Source organism: Melozone crissalis, unplaced genomic scaffold (genome assembly GCF_028551555.1).
Source record: "Melozone crissalis strain CALT ecotype California unplaced genomic scaffold, PUWL_Pcris_2 ptg000027l_1, whole genome shotgun sequence".
NCBI lineage: Eukaryota > Metazoa > Chordata > Aves > Passeriformes > Passerellidae > Melozone > Melozone crissalis.
Window position 1 is genome coordinate 76408997 of NW_026535805.1, and position 25637 is coordinate 76434633.

At 36.5% G+C, this 25637-nt stretch overlaps 1 protein-coding gene across 1 annotated transcript in view; it reads right to left on the reverse strand.

The window, feature by feature from the left end:
* The window catches only part of SENP6 (SUMO specific peptidase 6), a 71972-nt gene that overhangs the window by 33677 nt on the left and 12658 nt on the right, over positions 1–25637 (reverse strand). Inside the window, exons 2-6 of the mRNA XM_054279377.1 lie at positions 19723–19816; positions 13345–13408; positions 12748–12890; positions 7321–7422; positions 2007–2027 (exon numbers count right to left, since the gene is read on the reverse strand). Coding sequence (XP_054135352.1) covers positions 2007–2027; positions 7321–7422; positions 12748–12890; positions 13345–13408; positions 19723–19816 — 424 coding nt within the window. The remainder of the gene's footprint in view (positions 1–2006; positions 2028–7320; positions 7423–12747; positions 12891–13344; positions 13409–19722; positions 19817–25637) is intronic.

Sequence of the window (25637 nt, forward strand, 5' to 3'; positions counted from 1 at the left end):
GCACCAACAGCAAAACACTGATTACAGGAGCGAGAAAGATCAAGCTTTTCTGCAACACACCAGACAGAAATACTCAGGCAGTCTGGACTGTGCAGCATCATGAACTTCTGACATATTTTAGGTGCCACAATACTCTTGAGTAAGTGTGTTTTGCCCAGACAGAATGGTGTCACTTATTTCATATTTTCAGCAAAGATTCATTATTACTGCTGTGTTCTCTTGCTGATGGAATTGGACCTTAGTGTCTTCACACCAGCCTGGTAGACAGACCTTTATGAACCTGTCCAGACAAAGCGACATTTTCACTTAAAATTTCTTCTCTAGGAAAACAAAACCAGAAATGTGTTGGGGGGGGGGGAAGATGATGATGCAGGGAAAGGGTAGATCCACAATTTCTGTCTATGCTAAAAAGCAAATAAACATGAAGGAACATCTGGATCTGGGAATTTGGGAGGGAGTGCTACCTATGATTTGGTACAAGCCTCATCAAAAAGGCTGCCCCAGCTGCTAATTTTGTTGAGGTGCAGGGCTTACAGAAGAGCTGTGTTGTTTAATGCACAGCCTGGCTCTTTGTGAGGCTGCCTCATTCAGCCGCTCCTCTGCTTCCGTATGCATTATTTGGAGATGTAGCACTGCAGGCAGGCTGTTGGTTTCTACATCATCACACAAAAAGAGAGCAAAGCACAATAAGACTAAAGCACAAAGCTGCTGAGGTGAGATTTACCTTCAGCACGTGTTAGAGGAAGAGCAGAGAGTACAAAAGCCAAAGGCTGAAAAGAGAAGCAGCAGCGCAGGGAACAGGGTTTTCAGAACACAGGTCAGCAACCCCATTTGGCCCAGAAAGTCAGGAGCTGCTGCTGCTGCACTTATCATGACAGTAATGATTAAAGCTAAATTTAGCAGCTCCTGCCTACATCATCTTCCCCTGCCAGGACAACAACAAAAAGCAGGCAAAGAAAAAGGAACATATCCAGTAGTACTGGATGAAGAAGCAGCAGGTGTCCCCATGAAAAAATTAGGATCACACCAGCATGGAACTCAAATCTTTTCTTCTATGCCATACAGCGACACTAACTGGCTGACGAGTATCTATTTGATAGTTCTTTTAAGAAGTAACAAAAGGCAGTAAAACAGAACTGCCTGATTTTCTGAATTTGAAATAAACATAGAAAATCCTAAATTCAGAAAGAACTGTGCTATTTATATCATTATTGGTTAAACATTACAAATACTTTTGAACAATTCAACCTGGTATCAAGCTCATATTGCCAAAAGCCACCTACACAGACAGGATATTTACAACAATTCAATTACTTCATTACTATCAAGAAAACACTTCCACTAACATATAAATTTAAGCTATATATGAAGAAAAATAAATGTATGGTATTTCATACTGATAACAAAATATTATTAGCAGTAAACCAGATGCAAAACAAGTGAGAAATTAGCCCGAAATGAACAATAAAGACCCAGTGTCTCAGGTTTTGCTATACATTTTCTGTTAACTGCTTTAATATATGTACTTCATGAACAAAATATACACAGTAATGCAGTAAAAACCTTTAATGCAATTCAAACCAAGCTGAGATGATGGAGTGAGAGCTGTTAAACAGCCCACTAAGAGCTTCAAAATCATTTTACTAAGAAGCTTCAGAACCATTCTATTACACTAAGTTCGCTGCTCTACAAAAAGAATTAGCACCGAATTCTTAACTTCCAGAGAATGTTTATGCAATTTTGCACTGGATATATAAATTTCCAGTGGAGAATTACCCAAAATTCACAGTAACAGAACATTTCTTACAGATGGATGTAAAAGTCCTTTTTCAATAAAAGCAAGTAAGTGAATCATAAAAACAGAATTAAAAACAATCAACCACTATCACATATGAGTAGATATGATTGACTGGATTGAATATTCCTTAACTAAAATAATATAGCACTCAATCAGTTAATTTTCTTAATGCTTATTGCCATGCTCATTTGATCAACAGTAAGCTTACCTTTCCTTTCGGTCCAGATTGCTTAAAATATGAAAAAAGAAAAAAACACATAAGATGTAAAGCCCCACATGTGTTGCACATCACTAAATGCAAAAGTTATTAAATATAAATTGTAACTGTTTCATTGTCTTTCACTCACCAGTCTAACTGACAAACAAGCATTACAACTTTTTCACCAAATTTTTGTCAAAGTAATTAGAAATGCACAAACACTACTTCACAGACAGCAACAGTCAGTGGTCTAAATACTACATTGACTTGACTCTTTTTCAATGAGTAGAATTTGATTAATTCTGAACTTAACCTGGTCATCTCAATTCACTTACAATGCAGAAGCCATTAAGATAGAATTCTAATACACTAATTATAATCAAGCCTCATTTCCAATCACAGAACTATTAAGGTTGGAAAAGACTTCTAAGACAGAGGTCAACCACTAAAACAATCCCTAATTGCCATGCAAAAGAGAAAAGAATTAAGTAAGAACTTGTTTCCAATTAATAAAAATATGTAAGTGTTTAAACTGAGAAATTTCAGCAACAGTCCTGAAATATTTAACAAACCATATGGAAAGGCTAGAGAAGGATAAATGGAAACCTTCTTCTGAGATTTAGGCCAAAAAAAAAAAATCTCCCAAAAGAACCTAGGAACTAGAGCCACTAGTTTATAAGCATCTCCATTAACATGAGTTAACATAGAAATTAATGTAGCTGATGCTCATAATTCTGGTCCTTTGTACACCAAGACTGATATAAAAATAAATCTAACTAAGCTTAGCACACAGACAATTTGAAAATAGCATCTACATATCTTCTGTCTTTTCAAAATTTGCAATATGGAATGCTGTAATCTTTTAATCTGTGTGACTGTTCCTCCCAAACATCAAAAGCCTAACAAACCTCTGACATACATGCATTACATTAACTGTATTCTAAAACAGAACAAATTCAAATTGTTTCCTGCTTTACTTCAGCCAAACTAAACAGAGTAATGATATTACACAGTAATAAAAACTCATCCTCCCTTCCCTTTCACAAAGTGAAAAGTATGTTCACAAGAAGAGAGCAAACTAATTCTCTTGTTACTCAGAAAACAGCAGGAGTGGAAGCAAAGCAGGTAAGAATGTAGTCCTGATAATCCTACAGAGTGCAGTATGAAAGTGCATTCCATCTCCACAGTGCTCTGGGAAGAGAGTAAAAGGACTTCAAAATTGAATGTGACTGTGACAACTTAAAAACTGGGCTGGTAGGTAATGAGCCAGTGCTGTGTGAAGGTGGAGAGCTGCTCCTAGCTGGAGCTAGCCTTTACTAACAATAAACACTGCTTTTGTGCAGGTAACCTCCAGTTTATCAATCCACTCAGATCCAAACCATGTGTGGATGGAGCCATACCCTGTATCTTTGCATCCTCTGCACAGCCAGTATGTAACTTGAATTAACTGTTTACAGGTGCTTCAAAGAGTCACTCTGCTAAGGAACACACACCTAGTGCTAAGGAAATTTAACAGCAGGAAAAGAACTCCCAGAATGCCGGACACTATGCACATCATTACATGACTTATTTGTTTTAAAATTCCACACCAATATAATGCATTTAAAGGAATTCTCATTTTTGTACCTAAGGAAGATTAAGAGATGAGAATTCTGGATTGATCACTGTCCCTACTGCTTCATGTAGCTCATGCATAAGATTTGTTAAACATGCAGTACATACATGCTATTTCAATGCCAAGTCTGGAAGAACAGTCAGTCCATAGCATAAGACAGAACTATGCTTTAAATGAAGCAAAATAGTGTGAACCAACTACAACACTAGAGCAAACTATATCTGAAAATCTGTTGTATCAGACATTAACAAATTTTAATTTCATCCCCAGATTCCACTAGAAAAAACATGAATATTTACCATAATATTATTTTGAAATACCAAATTTTGGTGTGCTAGAAACTTGCATTTTACATATGAGTCCAAGAGATTCTCAAAAAGACTGTAACATGTATGTGCAAAAAAATTGCAGGAGATAAGAAATGCAGTACAAATCATACAAAAATTCAACTTGATAGAGATTATAACTGAGTTCATAATCAGCTTGTTCCATGTGACACCATCCCCACCCAAAGAACCCAGTGTAAGTCATGGAATCTGTTACATCAGTGCCAGAGACCAAAGTTGCTCAACTTATTTAATAATGTTTTTATTTCTGGTTATGCTTTCAAGAACTTTTTAGATAAAATATATTAATATATAATAATTTATCCATATATTAGATAAAATTATTTTCCCTATGTTGTTTCTGATCACCACACCATAAAACAATCTACAAATGCAAAAAATTAATAGAACACAACTTTGAGTCACCTGCAAATTAGCACAGGAAAACAAAACTCAAAAATTTAGAGCTCAATTTCCATGCTATCAGCTCTTCTGTCTTGATATATACCTAGAATGTTATTCTTGGTTTGCACTCACATTTTTTGCAAATAGTCCTTTTTGAGGAATCATCACCAGCATTTACTTTTAAACTCAACTACTGCCTAATGTCAGTAAAGACTAGCCAAAAAAGGGTATCAAAAAATTCCTATACAAGTGAAAATACATGACCAAAATATAATATCCAATTTATATGGTCAGGAATTTTATACTATGGTCAGTTTTAAATAGTCCTATTTTAGTTGGCTTTTTTCTGACTACTCCCCTCTCACTCAGAAAGCTGTTTTCAACATCAAGTAGCCCTGAAATCTCTCTTCTATTTATTAAAAAAAAGTCTGTCAGGAAGCCACATTTTATTAATTTTCAATCCTCTAACTCAGAAACAGATTTAGAAGCTTTTAGAAAGCAGTCAGTTGAGTCAGAAGCTACTGGAATTAAACCTCATTGCAAAGTTCCTATGTAAAGCTCACCCTCAGTCAATTAGATCATGCTGGTTCTGACATCCTCCAGTAACAAAGCACTGCTGGAAGTGTTATGACTGTTTCCTGCCTTTAAAACTCCAAAAATACTCCTAGCATAAGAGTTAATTGTCTGTTGCTAATGTAAATGAGCTACAATAACAATCCTAAGAGAAAACATATTTAGAACACTCAAGATGACTACTATCCAATTACTGCACACAATATTCAGCTTGCCCATGTTATGCATTAGTTTTCTTTCTGTGTCACACATGCCTTTTTTCTTCACATTACATTGCAGGTTTAAAAAGAAGTAAATCCCACAGGCAAGAAAGGCAAGCAGGCAAATCCAACATCCACTGAAGATTAAGAATCTCTGGAGCAGGTTGAAGAAACCTATGGCACTGAACTTGCTAAGATGAAGCCATTTTGACTGGCTGTTAGAAGAACCATTTCACAACAAGGCTTAATCAAGTGCATGAGAATTATCAAGTTAACAATCAGAGCAGTCTTGTATGATTTTGCTTCAAATCATTTTCATTAGCACTGCAAATCAAAATTTTATCCTTCAGAATAACAAAAAACCCCACAAACAAACAACTCCTCTCTCACAAATAAACAAAAGCAAGCACAAACACACACAAACAAAACCCACCAGAAAGGTAAGAGCATGAATACTTAGAGATGGCCCACATTTTCCTCAATGGGACACTGAACAAAAATATTCTAAAAAGGACTTCATGCAAGCAAAAGCACAGCTGATTCAGTCTAAACCACAGTGGTAACATCAACCCCATCTTTCAGCTTAACTCATGGTAAAAACTGCCAATTTTTTTAGTCATCAGCCTCACACTGATGGCAAGAAATGTAAAGAATTGAAAAGAGAAACCTACTACTGCATCTACTATTACTAAGGGGGAGGAAATGTCCATCCTATATACCACATATACATTCACCTATATGGCATTTACAGACTACAGTACTGCTGGAAACAGAAAGAGGCAACAGCCTAAGTCCTCAAGGGCAGGATAAGACAGCAACTGCCCTGTGAGGAAATGCTGCAAGAGTTGGGCTTGTTATCCTGGAGAAATGAAGACTCCAGGGAGACCTTACTGTGGCCTTCAGTACTTGAAGGGGGCCTAAAAGATAGATGGGGACAAACAGCTTAGCAGGGCCTGTTGCAATAGGACAAGGGGTAATGGTTTAAAACTAAAGAGGGTAGATCCAGACTAGATACAAGTGTTTTACACTGAGGGGTTAAACACTGAAACAGGCTGACTGGAGAAGTGGTAGTTGCCCCATCACTGCAAACATTCAAGGTCAGGTGGCATGGGGCTCTGAGCAACCTGATGTAGTTGAAGATATCCCTGCTTATGGCAGGGGGATTGGACTAGACAGCCTTTAAAGTCCCTTTCACCACAAACTGTTCTATGACTATTATTTTGTGACTGAAAAATTCCTTTTTCAGTCTGTTTATTCAATGCCAGATTACTCTAATACAAGTTTGGATCATATCATTCATTCACATTAGAATATGGGCTTTCTTTTCCTGAAGTCAGCAAATCAAACTGAGGGAAGTAGAATGAAAAAACCAAAAAGATAATGCCTGTATATGATCCCATCATCCTAAAAAATCTATACTTAAAAACAGAGAAAAAAAAAGATAGAAGAAGAAGGAAGCTACAAAATGCAGACAGGATAAAGCACTCATGAAGGAGTGGAAATCCACAGAATTCATAAACAAAAAGAGCTCTTAATGCATAAATTTTGAAAGAAAATTCCTTAAAACAGTTGCTATCTAATACGTCTGTGAAACACATTAGGTGTACAAAACACCTAGAACCAACCCTACAATTTACGGAACTTTGACAGGGTTTCAAGTTTCAAATCAATTAAGTTAAATTCAGCATAGCTCAATAAGATTCCCTGGCTTCCAGTCATCTTTTCTAAAAATAATTTACATAGATGCAAAACCTTGCTTCTGTAAGATGTTGCAATTTCTGTTTTACATTATATATACAGATCATATACAATCTTCAGATCTATGATTTAATGTTTACGTGGGTCTTACACAAGCTGAAGGTGCTGTTACTTAGTAGTTGCTGATCATGTTGTCAGTTAAGTGAATTTCTACTGCAACCTATGGTTGTCTATTTCAAAGTATTTTCTCAAAATATTTATATTAGCAGGTGCTCTCCTACTACCTGCCAATGTTCTTTAAAATTACTAAATTCTAGTATTATATGATAGTAATTCCTAAATGTTTTTATGAAACTTCAGTAATCAAGGTCAAAGCTCATAATCAAGAATGCACCCATGTGATTTTCTTAATACACTCCATAGCATAAGGAAAATCATTACATACAAAACCAGGGAGAATTTTTTTGAAGTGAAACACCTGCAGAAACACAAGTAATTATTCTTACCTTTGGGCTGCTGTTTTTACTACGGCTGTTTGTGCGTGTGCGTGCTGAAAACGTCTGCCATGTACCACAGTTACAGGACCAGAGATATTCTGAGCATTTTCACTGCAAACATATAGAAAATGTTTAAGAAAAGACTCTGGTGTGTTTGCACAGTCTTTGGTAAAACATGCTGTGTCCTAATTTTACAAGACCAGATACACAACATAAAGTATTAAAGTATTTCTGAACCAATAACACATATTGTTAGGATCACTTTACAGGCATATCAACATTCAGCCTTATAATAAAATAGATGTAAAAGAATATACACAATTTTTTTTTTCTGGGGAAAAAAGGCAAAGATTTTTTCATTCAACCCTGTACTGTGAAAAGACACAGCCTTTTTAATGACTTGTAACCATTTATAATTTTATACTTTCATCTCTCATTTTATTAAGGCATAATATTAACTTCTTTAATATGACTTAAGGGGCAAAATGTGAACAGACTGAATTCAGGAATGTCCCTCACAAAAAAAAGTGAACAGAGAAAATTTATGGATGCAAGATGACTTGTAACTGAAAAAAATCAACACATTTCACAAAGAAAAACAAAGGATTCTCAGGTACTCATATAGTAAAAACCAAAGGATTCTACTCATATAGAAAAAAACCAAAGGATCCTCAGGTACTCATTCACCAATGTATCCTAGCATTTCTTGGGTTTCTTCATTTGCTTTTGACTTTTATCTCATTATTATGTAAAACCAGTAATTATGGAGAGAAGATTTCTTACCATTACTCTCTCTAGTAAAAGCTGACATTAAGACACAATAGATCAATAATACAGTGCTCCTTCAGAGATCATTAAACCTAAAGAATTATCCTGCACGCTGCTGTGACAGGACACACAATACTATGCTTGAAATGTTCAAAAGTCACACAACTTTTAATAGACAACATGCTGATGATACAAACTGTCTCAAACTATGGAAATACAGTGCTTAAACTCTGCTTTTCAAATTGCTTGGAAATATTAACTGCACTAGAGAAAATTACATGAAAAATCATTCCTACTACTAATATTTCTCAGAAATATTATCTTGCCATTTGTCCTGTTATGAACAATGAAGAAGTTCCACAAAAGAAACCTGAAGTACCACAATTCAAAAAAAGCTGGCAACCAATTCCTAATCCCTGCTTTACACTCCCCCCAAAAGAAGAAAATGAGTAAACTGTTACTGTGCTTTTTAATTTCAGTTTAGCATTACAAACCCTTTTGGTAGCCTTACATAAGTCAAGATGAGAAGCTTTCAGAGCATTTCCCTAACATAACCACAAACATAACAAAACAAGACTTATCAAACCCAAGGGGTTAAATCCTCTTCTCTAAAATATGAAATTTAAAAACATCATAAACCATTTGAATTAACAGTCCAACATCCTGAAAACTAATACCATCCATGCAAACACCAACCTCCTCAAAGCAAACACATCCATCTCAGATGCATCTCATCTCAGATGCATCAGATGTTTGTTGGATCTGACCTTTGCCAAACTATCATGATTGTGAAACTCTGTCGTGTGCCCCCACAGCAGAAAAAAAACTGTTAAGCAGCACTTTTGCTTTCTGCCTCACTCACGTGGTGAAAACTCCAGTAGGTGCTGGAATAGAGTATCACAGACTGCTCAGGGATCAGATCTGAGTCACAGCAGACTGTTCTGGATGGCACACTTAAATGGTTCTTATGGTGTCAGACATGTTTCCAACTAGGACAGCTCTAAAACACAATCTGCTCCATAATCTTGTTCTCTGAATGGAACATACCCAACACAGAAGAAACACCAGAAAATACAATCATAAAGTCCTAGCAAGTTGCAAAACAGGCACGTCAGAACTGAAATTTGAGTTTGCAAGTTTCAGCACAATTTCTTGAAAATTAGTATAACACACTAAAAGCGGGGTGATGCAAAGGTCAGAAAGTTCCTTGAAAGAACAAATGTTCTAAAAAGAATTTACAGTATTTTAACAATAAATGTTTCATCAATGTTAGCTCAGAAACCACAGAATAATTTGAAGCCTAGGCTCTGACAAAAGCAAGGTTTTACTATCACGTACTATCAGGTGATCCTAAGAAATTCTTACCACCACATACTCAAGAGACAAAACAAAAAAAAAGCTTGAACTGGACAAATGGATGGAGCTAGAAGTAAAGGAAGAACAATATTTCAAAAAGTCACAACTACAGACTACATTAATTCTGCTGTTCATCAAATAATGTTTTAACAAAATATTATCAAAGAAAATCTAAAAGGGCCTGAACACAAGTTACTGAAAGCTAGCAAAGATAAAACTATTTTAAGTAAGACATCATGCTTAAATAAATACAACCAAAACTAATTAGGTTAATGGTTTGACACTGAATTTGCTCAATCAGGTAACAGATCATAACCTTTAGCTTGGTTTCAATTTCTCTGGCAGTACAGGAGATATTTCGTCTCACTGTACTTGCATATCCCTTCTTCCTATCTCTTATTCTCTGAATTTTAGGGACTATTCTACTAGAATAATACTCCTTTGAGCCAAGCCCCATTGATCTGAATTTTTTTGTCCTTATTCTGCAGATTAGATGGAAAAAGACTCCAACATTGTGATAAAATCACCATGAACAGATAAAGAATATCAAATAGCTGATCTTCTTGTATTTAATCTAGCAGTTTAACTGTATTATCAACTTTCAGAATCTCCTCTAGCTGAAGAGTCTAAATACTGAAAGAGTAACTATTAAGCACCTTCCATTCTGCATGTCCAAGTGAACAAACCAGCAATCACCACTGCAGTGACTAGAGCCCAAACCTTCACTGATACTCGTTATGAAAGGTACAACAAATATCCAATGTCATTAAATTGAAATAATCACTAGGAGCACAAACACAAAATGCAGTGACCAAAATGTGAGAAGCAGTCACAGTAGTCTATACACATCCATTATTCATAACAAAGTCCTTCATTAACGACAGTTTATTAAGAAAAGGGTAAACACATATTTTTCATTTAAATTCAGTATGCATCTCAGTACTAGACAAAAGGTGGCTGCCTATTTACATGCAACAGATCTAACTTTTTAGCTGAATTTTATAAATCCTACTAGGTCTTAGGTTTATATTGTATTATTTGTCAATAGAAGGCAGTTCCAATCTAGGCAACAGAATGTCTGAACTACATGCGTAGACCATCTAACAAAACCTCAGTAACTATTTACCTTAAAACAAAAACTTAAAAAAAACATACACGTACAATATGTATAAACATACATGTGCAGTCAAGTTTGACTGCTTCAAAAAAAAAACCTTACATGGTAAGGTTGGATTTCACTACAAATACCATAGCCAGACAAAGGAAAATTTTAAATGTGTACTCAAAACAAAGAACAAGATGCACAGATTTCCTCAATAGTAAAACAGAGCAAATGAGCCCTGACAGACATAAAGGTAGAAGTAACAATTACAAATCTATGTTCAAGAACAGAATACTAAAGAATGGAAATGACCAGGATGATTCTGTAAGAACTGGTGAATTTGAAGATGTGCAAGGCAGAAATCTGGATATCATCTTACAAATCTCTTGTGTGTACAAAAAAAAAATTTAAAGACAAAACATTATTTGCATAGATAAATCACGGAAAATGAAGTACAATGCTGATTTGTGTAAACATAAAAATAACCTCTTAAAAAAATCCCTTTTCATTAATAAGTAAATTTTACTTTTAAGAAAACTTTCTTAAATTCCACATAATAGTCCAGCAGTTTATCTTAAGAAATCAGGCTTGAAGGAAACAGCAGGAAAGAAGATCTATCACACAGAAGTTAGAGGATTTATTTTTTCAAGTGGCTATGTAAGATGGTCCCACGAACTAACAGTGCTTAGAGCATACAAGAGTCCTGACTGCAGAGAGGGGCCAGAGCTTGGGGCTACGTTGTGGGCATGGCTACACTGCTACACTGCCCCTCTGAAATCAAGGCTGGGGGTTGTGTCAGGGGGAACAATAAGGACCATATCCCCAGAAGTGTGCCATTTTTGTCCCACTCTCCTCATCAGGGCTGAGTTGCTGGGATTAGCCCTGCAGATTCCATCTGCTGCTGCTGCCACTCAGCACCCTCCCACTCCTGTGAGATGTGACCCCAGGATGTGGTTCTGAAAAGCAGCAGAGCTGTGTGGAACTGAGCCCAGCAGAGTGGTTCAAAGCAGTGGCAGAAGTGAGCCTGAGCTGAGCCTGAACCCAAGCCTGGTGCAGTGGAGCAGGAGCGCAGCACAGCTTAGATGATCTCACTTCCATGGTTTTGTCTCTCACTGTTTTTCATTGTCTCAGGCTCAGGGATGGGGAGAGCCAGCTGTGAGGAGTGCCCACCATCTTGTCTTTCTCCCATGCCACATGGAACTAAGTCAAAGTGGTAAACACCTTTTGTGCATAAAGCACCTTCCTTTACTTCTGTACGTTTTTGTTATTAATATTTCTGCTGTCACTGTGCATTTCTTACCCCACTGCTGTTTGCTTTCAGTAAATGGTTAGCTCAACCCACAGTCTCTGCCTTGTCCCTCTCTTACTGGAGGGGACAAGAAGGGAAGTGGCTTCTTTAGAGCTCAGTTTCCAGATGGTGGTAAGCCATACAAAGGAAGACACGGAGATCCCTCACGTAGCTACAGATACATTGGATATTTGATGACTGGCCCATCTATAGCTGGGTATCTTACAAACTTTTCCTTCCTGCAAAGGTTACCAACCTTTACAGTGAGTGCACTTCAGCAATATGAAACACTCCCTGAGAAACTTCGGTGAATATATCACTTTTTATTATATACTAAATAAAGAAAGCAGTCTCTTTCAAGCTAGGGACAACAGTAACAAGCAAGTACAACAGTGAATGCTTAAAAACTGTTCCTGTCTGCTCTAAACGCAAGCAACAGTCTCAAGCTGGCCTATACAAGTATGGCTATTTGCTGAATCTTTAAAAAAAGTCTGTGAATCCAAAATGAAAATGTATCTTGCAGTACGAAAACCAGAAAACACATCCTGAGTTACCTTGACAATTCAGCATCACAGAAAGAAGTGAATCTGGATAGGGATGTAAAAAGTATTTTCCTACCTGCTATCACTGTATAGAGGGAACAATAACACGTGCAGGCAACATGGGTAAGGTACTAACAAACATGCCACTGAATGCTCTAAATTCATTTTAACAGGCTTCTGGTACTTTACTAATGCAGTATTAAATATTTTTTAAGAGAAAAAATCTTAATCTAGGCTTTACTCCCTCTTTACTCAGAAGCACTGTACACTATAGCTTATTAAAATGCACAGCACACAAGATATAAGGACTAGAAGTTCTGTTTATTGTGTATTGATTTGTATAATGATCAAAGCAAGGACACATAAATTAAATGTATTACCTCAGTTTCTTGCTATTTCCCATCATGTTGAGGCCAATTGCATTCCCTTTTAGAAGCTTGAAACCTCCACCTTTGCCTCGCCTTGCATATGCTTTTATGGCATCGCTGCTGCCGCCGATAGCTCCGGGTCGACAACGAATTGACTGCCACAACAGAATTCACATATTAAAATAATTGTATAATTGTGTAGAAGTTAGAAGGAGAAAATTAATGCAAAATATTAATATAAATGTTACTTTGGCTCCATTTTCAAACTGCTTTTATACCAGATTTCATGGAAAATATACACTGTCTACACCTATACTACGACATCTTACTAAACAAAATACAATATATATTTTATATTTAGTATACTATTTATGATAATTGTCTAAACTTAGAAATAGTTAGTCTTGCTCATATTTTTCAGAATACTATTGAGATCAAGAGGGGAACAAAAATTTTAAGGGTAGACAGATAAACAGCTTGGGCATATGTTCCTAAAACACAACCGAAACTTCCATTTCTTTACACTGGACACATGGCTACGCAATACTGTTTAAGAATCTAAAAAGCTTTAAAGATACATTTTCACCATGAGATAAACCAATTATTTACCTTTTTTTCTTCATTGGGACTGAAAGACCCATCATTGTCATCTAAACTGAGCAGATTTGCCTCGCTAGAATGGTGTGGGAGAGAAAAGCACATACACTGTAATCCAACAGAGCACACATAAACATTTTAAATGCAAAAGGTTTTTTTATCCCCTTCCCTCCACATTTAAATGCATCATATACACATTGTATAAATATGCATAAAACAGGAACATGAAATGAGCAACAGAGTGATCAGATGCATAATGTGAACCTGAACTTAAAGTGTAAACCAAATTATTTTGCAAAATGCAAAACTAAAAGGATTAATTCAAAACAGACAATGCTACTGAACCTTCAATATGGTTACAACAATATTACTGACACTATAAAAGATTCTACACTCTCTGCATAAATTGAGTCCAAAACGTCATTAACCTATAAAACACGATCTTACTTTGCTTATGCCTATCAATGTTCAAGCATGTAGTTTAAAACTGCAGACTTCATACTGTTTTAAGAGAAGAACTTAGTGTAACTACATTTTACCCAAAGTATGTGCTCCTAAAAAGACTAAAAAGAACATATTCAGTTTGGTTCTACTGCTTACTAAAATGTGGGTTTTTTAGCACTTTCAATACCTGTAATCCCCAACCATTAGAATGGAGAGGAAGAAGAAAAAAAAAAAAAAGAGAAAGCCACTCTATGACACTCTAAAACCATTCTTTCCAGTAACAGGCAGTTATCCTCAAGTAATCTTAAGTATTTAAATTTAAAAACCAACCACACACTTCATACTGACAGCAGCTAGATTAGTCTAACATATTCTTGCTTCCAGGAGGAACAACCTGCAGACAATCCCATCTCATCAATCCTGATAGGGTTACTCCTATGTTGGTGACAAAAAAGCAACTTTTAGACAACTTATAATTGCATGGTTTGAAAAGTTTTAATCAAGATCACTCAGGCAGAAATTCCTTAAAATCAAAGCAGTTACGCCAGGTGTTAAAAGGGAAGAACTACACAAGAGAAACATACTTTTCTTAGCTGTGTCACCTTGACATGCTGGCTTGCAATGCATACAATGACTTTAGCTCTTCATATATATATAAATTAATTACTCAGTGCTCCATCCCTCAAGTTCCTAACAACTTTTTCCATTCACAATACTTCCCTTCATGTAACAACTTATTCTTCCATCTTATGCAATACAAATATCCTTAGAGCAAATAAAAATAAAATTAAAATGTTGAGTGAGATATACAGACTCTGAAACTTCAGGAGATAAGACTGTGCATACTGTTGATTTTGAAAAGGGAAGAATGATGTAAATGTGAACATATAGCCAGTGGCACTGTTGTATTTTCCCTTCATTTACAGAGCACCACAATTGTAGGTGCTCAATGGTAAAACAGTGTAGTAGATTCATCACTAATTTCAAACAAAGGCAAAAGAGTACAGTTGTACTCCTGTACAGACTACCCACAGATATTAAATTTTTATATCCTGCAACGTTTTTTTAACATTCTCTTTCAGAACAAATCATCCTTTCAAGGGAGGCTCATGGAGCCTTCTCAAACATTCATCAGTAGACACAGAGTTTAGCAATTTCAGAAATTTTCCACATCCTAAAAAATAAACAAAACCCTGCAACACACACAAGCAGCAATCTACAGTATCTGCAGCTCTGGCATTTGCCTACAGTGCTGTCCTAGTCAGATCATTTCACCTCTAAATGCTTTTGTTCTTTAGCTTCAGCTCATACAAAAATGATGGCTATTTTCAGAACACCTTTGTACTGTGTTGATACTTTTAGGATGTCAACATGCTTCAATACGGCAGCCATTTTAACCAAGGGCAATTGAGGGGGGAGGTAAAAGAAGTTTAACACATTGCAAATGACCAAAACACTGAGCCAAGGCTCAAATCAAAAAGAACAAGAGTAACTCTTACCAGGCAACATGACTAGAACAGTATTAGCAAATTGGAAGTTTTAAGTAAACCAGTACTTTTAGATCTTAAGGAATGTGAAGCATCTGCATCAGAAGCAGAAAGGTTGTTTTTTCAGAGAGCAGAATACATAGTAACCAAGCAATGTCTATTTGCTCATGTATCACATGCTTCCTGCCGTCTGCTTCAATGATGCAATTTATACAGCCAGGAAAAAAACCAAAAGCAACCCAAAACAAACACTATACCACTCCCCCAACATACCAGTCAGTAATATTTTTAACATCCCTGAAATGAAACTTCAGTTGTCTTGCTGGGAGGATGTCTCCACACTCTGTCACTTTTAACCAGGGAACCACTGGTTTCCTGGTTATTTTCACAGTGGAACATAATTTCTAACTTTTCAATGCATTCCTTAAAATTTTCTAACAAATGAATGTTAACTCTCTACTAATATTGGGGGGGGGGGGAGGGGGGAAATAGAAGTAATTTACCTACACAGAGTTCTTAAGGGAAATTCATAATTACACATTCATGTTTAGGCACTGAACAAGAAAACAAAAATTACTGTTTACTTACCTCTAATCACTTGCCATTTGTTTGATGTTTTAAAACATTAAGAGCTATGCAATAGTCAGTTAAGACAGCTGAGATTAACAGGCTGTTTTCACTACTTTCTAAAAGCAACTCAAACTTTAAACCTCTGCTGACCATTGAGGTTACACTCTAATAAGCTGCAAGCACATTTCTATCAACTGATCCAGTCACATTTCAAACATAATTGGAATTTCTTTCTGAAAACTATTACATATAAAACCAGTAGGCTGACGTATTTGCCTTCACAGCACACTGTGTACATTCTTTGTTTTAAATTACATAGTGGTAGGCAGCACACTAAAAAAGCTGCACTATCAGATGCACAAGAGAAGTAGGAGTATTATTATTAACTCATTTACAAAGTCATTCCATTAAAATTAGACATCATTTAAAAAGTTTCCATCAATTTAAAGGCTACAGTGCCCTACTAATGGGTTCAAAAAAGAAGTAAAAACAAAATCTATCTAACTATGGATGGATTTTTTGAGAAAATAATACAAATTTTATAAGCAGTGGAAAAAAGCTCAATGCAAATATATAACACAGTACAATACCAATGTAAATATATAACACAGTACAATGCTTTTCCATTTGTCAACACATGGAAAAAAGAGGTTTATTCCTCTAAATGGAAGGGGCAAAAAATAAAGCTTTTTGAAAGAAAATTGTAGTTAAGTAAAGACACTGTAGTACAAATATATTAAGCCCATTTATTTGTATTTCTTATTTTTGATAAGGCTACTGTTATCTCAGTGGAAGGCAGAAGTCTAGACTATAAAGAAAACAGTATGACAGCCAAAAGAAATCTGGGCCCATCCATTTACAAAACCACTGTGGAGCATACTGATACATTTCAAAAACATTTACAGAGATATTCCAAAGGCAGTAAACATAAATTATCCAAGACAGTTCAAGAGAGTAAGCTGTAACACCAGAAAGCATCTTGTAACATGTTAATGTCATGAATCATACAAATACATTAAACTGGCCAGGTTTGTTTAAGTCTGCCATCCTTTCATATCTTCTGCTACACAAGATCAGCTTAATTTCCACCATTTATTCTGTGGTGGACTACACAGGTTTCGGTGTGCTCAACTGACCAACTGGTCTTTTCTTCTGTGGTTCTCCATAAAGGCAGATCTCCTATGGGATCTCCAATTATAAAGCAAGGAAAGTCTCAAGCCACTTGCTACCATCCTGAGTAGATCAAACCTTTTAGAACATCAAAAATGTCACTTTTACTCTTTCAAACGGATGAGCATTATCTGCAGGCATTTGTTTTGGGATAAGATACTTGTTAATTCCCATTCTCAATTTCTGTAACTCTTGTTCCACACTGAGTATCAACTCTGGCATCAATTTAAATTTATATAGTGTTGGGTTATCATCATTTTTCCAAAGCTTCTTCAGTTTACAAATATTCTTCGGTCTTTTTGTGTTCATTATTTGATATCTTAACCATTATGACTCATCTCACCTACGTCTGAAGTAAGTTAAATGACACCCTTCTTTTAAAATAATCTACCTATTCTAAAAATTGCTGTGGTAGGAGGTCATTAACCACATACTTTCTGTTCATCTCACTGAAGAAAAGATCATCCAAGCAGGCATCCAGTGCTGACCAACATCATTAGCACAGGTCTCATGCAGTAATACAAGAATACAGCCACTCCTTTAAGTGCTGAGATGTTATTCTCAGGCCAGTTCAAAACAAACCTATTGTGTGTCTGCCATTAAGAGGGAAAAAGCTCTGATAAAGTCAGGCACCATAACCCCGGTGCCTCCACAACAAGCACGAGATGCATCCAGCTGCTTGCTTCAGACTCAGCTCTCGCCACAAAGAAACCATGTAAGAGTCAAACACTGTAGTTAGTATCAGCACACTACAGCAAATACCTACCTACTGCACAATATGCTCAAAATACTGGGAGGGACACAAAGCTTTATTCTGGCACAATTACATGAATTAAAGCTGCTAATCTTTGAAATCTTCTACTAAGGGTAAAGGAAATTTAGAAATAAAAAAAGGAAGGAAAATTTACTGTTACTTGTTTTCTGAAGACTCCCTTCTGTCAATGTTTTGCTGTATGAAATAAAAATGCATCAAAAAAGCAAAAAATATAAATTATTTCAAAATGCTAAAAGCTCACTATGTCTTTAAGATAAACAAACCCAGGTGTTACCAAAAGTAAATAGTGGGCAGCTTAAAACATGTGGCAGTTTGGAGGGAATAAGAAATTGCCTCAAATGGTATCAGACTAAGTAAAGAAGACGAGACCTCCAGTTTAAATCAATTTCCAACTACTCTTCTATTTATACTTCAGAGTAAGATTTTGCATAATTCACAGATATAAAAGCAAATCAAAAATTATCTAAGTAGGCAATAAAAATTCAATTCTAGCTATGGAAAAACTGCTTATTGTAGAGAATATTTGAAAGAAATGAAAAATCACCCAGACATACAATCTTAAAATCAGATACAATTACATAAAGATTATGTTTCATATTAATTTTTCTAAATTTTATTTTTAGCATCATTACTCTATACATTTTTCATTCTATGTTCTTAAGTCAACATCAGCTGGAGACTGATGGAAAACAGCAGTAAATTACTAGTAGAAAAAAAAGCTGCAATGTTTTCAAATGTGACTTATTTCTGAAGGCAAGTAAAATGGAAACAGTAACTGTATGGTATGTACTGCTCTTAGAACATATTTGTGTGTACTACAAATGGACGGAAAGTTGCTAGGGAACAACACGACCTTAATTCTATAAAACTAAAATGCCCCTAGTTTGTGAACCCTTTAAAAAGTGCTTTTAACTTCTAATATAGTTCTGTTTTGACAAGAGCTCTTAATGCTTACCTCACACTTTAATTAACTCCTGCATTAATTTTTTAATTACTAAAATTTCACATTTCTTAATGTTTTATTAAGATTACAGCATAGCCTGCTGCTGCAGCCTCTGTGGTTATGTCTATTTTCCTACCTCCCTTCCAATCCATAGTGTTTGGCAGAATATTAGATGATACAAATTCATATATGAATTATTTTTGTACTTAATCACAGGATTCAGCGACTTCTTACTAGAGAACCACAGCATATCTTTTAAATTTGCAGATTCTACTCTCCAAATATCTAAGAATAACAAATAAATTGACATGAATTCTTTGTGCATGACACTTGTTCTTTTAACAATTCATTAGTCATTTTGGAAATAAATATATTCATATTGAGAAAATATATTAGTAACAATAAAATGTCACAAGGACAAAGTATGCATTCAAACTATACACACAGGATTAAAGTTTTAGCCAAAATCCAAACATACCAAGTAAAGGATTAAGTTATAAGGAAAAAAAAAAAAACAGCCTTAACTCCATTCAGTGAAATAAACAGAAAAACCTAGAATCTTTAAGCTCAGTTTAACTTGATGAAGGCCTAAAGCCACTGCAGTACTTGAACCATAACTGTTCTGAGTAGCATCCTCATTAAAGGAAGGAAAAGCTGAAGCTGCTTGGACACCCTACCTATCAACTTCATTATTGTGCATGTTCACATATTGCTTGTCTGTGTTCCTTAGACTTACACAGAAGTTCCAAAGACAACTGCAACTCTGGCGAAATCTACTGTGCCCTGTGTTGTAAGCCCCATTTTCCCAATAAAGCTTACATTATAATGAACTCCTATTTGGCAATACTATTTAAAATAACAACTTATTTGAAATATTTCTTCTTAATCACGGAAAGTTTAAAATGTTATATATTGTTTCTTATTCATAAATTACAGAAAGTAAGTATTCAATTATAAATACACATTTATACTTTCAATAGCCTAGATAAAAGCATCCTTACTCTTTCTCTGCATCTCCTTCACTTTCTTCTGCATGATCAAAGCTCCAATTACTTTTAAAACCTCCATCTCTCTTGGACTGTGATCTATCCAAAGCTGAAATGAGAACAAGTTAAGATAAGTCTTGATTTCAAGCTGAGTTATTAATCAACACAAACTAGAGGAGTAAACCAGATGCACGTATTTTCCCCCAGTATTTATTTTATTGACAACAGTGTTTAACTGCCATTTCACCAGTAAGTCCATCAATACAGTGGTGACTATTATTTCCCTAAATAAATAAAAGTATCTGTCAACGTCTTATTAGCAGTAAGTTAGCAAGCTATTAAAAATTATGACCTGAGGTCATGTAGTAACTCTTTTCAACTGTTTTACTGATACTCATAAATTTAAGGGTAGTTTCTCTGATATGAACTGTATGCCACACACAGAAAGGGTCCTAAAAAGGGATTATTTACATGACTAATAACCAAATGTATTCTGAATTTTTCCATATAAAAGCAACAATTCCAAACTGTCTGAAGAACAATTTCAACCTAATATGCTGGATTTTTAATTCTACATCTGTCACTGACCTGAATTAACATACAACGCAAATTAAAATTTCAGCGTTAACATAACTAAGTAAAAACTTTCTGTCATACTACATAAAATTTCAGATTTCTCTACTACAGTATCCACCCTCAGGGAGATTTTCATTTAATATCATGGCATGGGGTATTCTTAAGTGAAGGTGTTCCAGAGCAGGAGACAGCACCCGTTACAGCACGGCACTGTTCCCCCTGGGCCTAAATACTGCAATTAAGAGCTGTCACACGAATTCTGTGTGAGACAAACTATACAGCTGCTTTCATTATGGTTGAAGTGTGTTTTTTCTTACTACATTTGTCTTTACATTGTTGAAAATGCATTTAGAAATAATGAATGAAATTCATATACTCTGATAGAAAAGAGTAAGAAAATCACAACCAACAACATATGTCTAGGATGAAGTATAAACTATAAACAATGCACACAGAAATACTTATTGCATATTCAACTTCTGCTTCCAACTACTTGCACCTACTGCAGGTCCTGAGCCATGGGTGAATAAGTTAAATACATATTTTTACATATTAACATTGTGGTTAACAGCTTCTCCTACCCTTTTCTTGTCCCTGCTTGCTTTTTAATCAAGACTGCTATATAGAGTCAACAACATCTTGCAGCAGAAAGTATCTCAGCTTAATTACACGGGTATCTCCTTTTGTTGACTATGATTCAATCTGGCACCTTTTGCTCTAAGTACTCTACTTCTCCAGCCCATGTACTCAGGAAGACAGTAATAAGTAACCCTTCCCTATGCCCTCATGATTGCATAGATTCCTGTTGTGTTCTTCCACGGTATTCCTTTCCCAGGCAGAACAAGAAAAAAAATTAGTCAGCTTAATTTTTCCTCACATGAAAGCTGTTTCAAGCCTTTAAATCCCTCTTGATGATTCTCTTTGAACCTCTTCTAGTCTACTGTACCCTGCTGAGATGAGGATACACACACTATGAGGAATACTCAAAATGCATACATCTCACAAATTTCTACAGATGCAGAATGCTGTTTCTGTTTTGTTCTTTATTCCTTTCCTAGAAAATCTTTACAGTGGATTTGCTCTTTTCACTGCTTAGGAGAACTGCATTGATTCTTTAGGTACCAGATAATTCTACCTTTCACTCATGATTGGTTAAGAAGCACTTCAGAGCCAATTGTTACCTACAAAAATGTCCCTTTTTTACTTCTCAGTGGCTCAGGTTACTTGACATTTACCTACACAGAATTTCATGTACAATTTCAACCCACATAACTCAAAACCTGAGCATTTACAACTTTTTAAAAATAGCTAGACATTATACTAACACAAGTATAGTTTAACCATCTACTAACCTGGTCACCTGGCTATCATACCCTTTTCCTTATAACTGTCCACCAATGTAAGAGATCCTTGTGCAATTCAACTGGTTACTCCTATTAACAAAACAAACCTTTTCTGTCCTCTTTTTCTAACTCTTCCCAATTGTTTCTTATAATTTTTTTCCATTTTATTCAGAGGTTATTCAGCCTCTCCTAAAGCCTTTGACTTTACAGAGGGAACAATGAAATCAATTCTGGTCTCCATTATAATTTCCATGAAATTATAAAGCTCACTGATGTAAAGTTCCTCAAATACTGCCGCTGCCTTTTTAAAATGCTGATATCACGCTAGCTACCCTCCTTACCTGTAGCAGAAATATGATGCTAACCACAAGCAACACACTGCAGTCATTAGCTCCTTTATCCCCCAGTTCCTCTTACAACACTTGGATGAATGCCATTTGATCAGGCTGCCTTGTTCACAGTTTGCTCAATGTACTGCAATTTCTTCCACTGATGCTTCATTTTGAGTCGTACACTCTGTCACATTCCTTATTAAGAAACATTCTGGCATGAAGAGCTCTCTAAGCATTGCCAAAGTGAGTGCAAGCAATTCCATTATTCAGCTATGACCTTACATACTCCAAAGCCACCTTTTTCAATTGGGTTGTCTACTGATCCTCCAGACACTCCTCAAACTTTCCTGCTGAGTTTGAAGAAATACTTAGCAATAGTTTTCTGTCTGTTGGGAGTTACTAATCAATTTTTTCCCCACTTCATTATAATTACAGGTTAAATCCACCAGATTTTGTTATTAACTTCTATTTTCATTACTCAGATAAAAGATCTGATTCAAGAACTATGAAGTTTTATTTCAGATACTATATCTTACTCAGCTGTTTAGCCAGGCATTTTAGCATTTGGGGAGCCTTTTGAAATCTACTTAAACAAGTAGCATGCATGCTGTAAGCCTCCTATACCTTTAAATAACTCTCAAGCTGGCTGCAAATATTTTACAACTCCAGCTGCATATTTTCTTTCTTTTTAAAAAGGTTTCTTAGCATTTTCTGTAACTCTTCTTTTAATTATGCATTTTTGTATTGGACAGTTCATTCACTGCTACTGATCAGTGAAATGATCATGGAAAATGTCTCAGTATCCCAGTTCTGCTCATTCAACCCTGGATCAATTTTCACTCTCTCTAGCACTCTTGGTGCTAACAAAAATGTAAATCTAGAAGTATACCATCATGTTAGCCAGAGTGTTCACCTGAGTTACTTGATCTGAACAGCCACTTGGTATCTGATTCCATACAGGATTTTAAATTTTTTTAAGGGGATAACAAGTAATCTGTTACTAAGGCTAAGCTGCTGACTATTTTGTACTAAGACTTCAATTTGGAACCCCAATGATGCAATTTTCACTATGTGCACTATTCAAGGTCTTTTAAATCAACAACGCACAGTCTTACCATGAGGTGAAAATATTCAAAAAAGCAGAGCTAACCCTAAGATATTACGTCAAGAGAAGGTAATCCCTGTACCTCTGCCTAGGACAGGCAGCATGCTGGAGGCAGATTTCACTCTCATTTTTCCTCCCACTACTAACTCCCTTTGGTGCTGTTACACCAAGGGAGGTATCAGTTCTGAGCCCAAGAAAGGACATGGAATTTAACTAGAGAAGTTACACAGGTGTAGCTGACACATTTCACTGCTTTTTTAAACAACAGTTACATGTAATTTCTAATAAGCCAATTAAAAAAATTCCTGAAAAAATAGCGTGTTTCATTAGGACATTTATGTCATTACTAACCACACCCTGAAGCTATACAGTCTTCTTGTGTAAAACACACTTATCAAATTTTGGATTAGAAAGCAAAATATGCCTGCAGGAAAATGTCAGCAAGCAGATCAACACCTTTAAATTACTGTGTGTGGACACTGCTTTGTAAACTCCTTCAGCAGGAGTTACTGTCATTCAACAATTCAAGCAATTCCTAAATGGAAGGAAAAACTTCATAGTGAATATCCATGAAATAAGAGCTAAATTTTGCAGTTGCAAAAAACCCAGTTAAAATTCTGCCTAAAGCACTAAATGAGAAGTGACATACACAGCATTTAGTAAAGTGTTAGTGTCCAGCAAAAGACATCACCTTGGAAGATGTGTTTTTCTCATGTCTTGTACCTTGTGCCTCTAAGGCAAATCATTCCGTACCAATCTACACTACAACTCACTACAAAAACATCCCTATTGCCTTATTGTTTTGAATGTGATGCTGGATTGGGTTTGTACAGCAAGATTTTGGTAGCAGTGGGGAGCTGCAGGGGTCAGAGGGCCTCACCTCTGTGCCTGGGAAAACCATGGAGCAGATCCTTCCAGAAGACAGGCTAAGGCACATACAAGACAAGAAGGTGACCCATGGCAGTGCCCATTGCTTAACTAAGGGCAAATCATGCCTGGGCAATCTGGTGGCCTTCTATGATGGAATGAATGACAGCAATGGTCGACAAGGAAAGACTGACAGATGCCATCTACCTACACTTCTCCAACATGGTTCCACATGATGTCCTTATCTCCAAACTGGAAAGACATGGATGGACTATTTAATGTGTAAGGAACTGGCTGGATGGATGCAGCCAATGTCCAGGTGGCAGCTGGTGACGAGTGGCATCCCTCAGGTCTCTCCTGACTCTTGGAACTGGAGCTCTTCCATGTCTTCATCAATGACATGGTGAGATCAAGAGAAGCCTCAGCAAGTTGGTAGATGACACTAAGCTGAGCGGTGCAGCTGACACCAGGACACAAGGACCTGATGCCATGGGGACCTGGATAAACTTGAGAAGTGGGCTTTCCCTTGAAATTCAACAAGCCCAAGAGCAAGGTACTGCACCTGAGTTGGGGAAATCCCAGACATGAGTACAGACTGGGAGAAGAAATCACTGAGAGAAGCCCTTTGGAGAACACTTGGGTATTCTCATGGATGAAAAGCTGGATATGAGCCAACAGTGCTCAGTGACAGCCCAGAAATCCAATTGTATCCTGGGCTGCACAGAAAGCTGAGTGGCCAGCAAGCTGAGGGAGGTGACTCTGCCCTCATGAGACCCCGCCTGGAGTACTGCATCCTGCTCTGAGGTCCTCAGTGCAAGAAAGACGTGGATCTGCTGGGAGTGACTCCAGAGAAGGACCAGAAAAATGATGAGAGGGTGAGAGCACCTCTCCTACAAAGACAGGCTGAGAGAGCTGTGATTGCTCAGCATGGAGAAGACTTCAAAGAGACCTTACTGCAGTCTTGCAGTACCTTAAGTGTCTTATAAAAAGAAAGGAGAGGGATTTTTATATGGACAGACAGTGATAGGACAAGGGGGAGTGGTTTTAAACTGAAAGAGGGCGGGTTTGGATTAAATGTATTACAAAGAAATACTTTGTTGGGAGGGTGGTGAGGCACTGGAACAGGTTGCCCAGAGAGGCTGTGGATGCCCACCCCTGGAAGTGTTCAAGGCCAGGCTGGATGGGGCCCTGAGCAACTTGATCTAGTGAATGGTATACCTGTCCACAGAAAGGGCATTGGAACTAGATGTTTTTTAAGATCACTTTCACACCTAACAGTTGTATGATTCTCTCAGATCAACTCACTAAAGGAGTCAGATGCATTTACTGTCCACACAAGGATCAACTTTTCTAGGAAAGTAAGCTTTTCATATATATCACTGGTTTGCCAGAACAACTCCCTACCAACCCCCAGAACAAAATAGCAGAGACTTCAAGGTCTCTACTGCACACATAGAAACTTTTGTAGGTCTTTCATCTGCTGAAATCTCATCTATTTCTGTGTGTACAAGAACCATTCTAAACACACAATCTAGATCAAACGAAGGTTAGGTTCAGGACCCAGATGCTTTTTCAGAAAGACCTGAGGTTTACATTCTTTTTCCCCAGTTGCTGGTAAAGAAACACTGCAAGCATCATTTTACAAATGCTTACACCATCACAACTGCAACCAACTTATCAGATATTGCAGTGCTTGCACAGAAAATG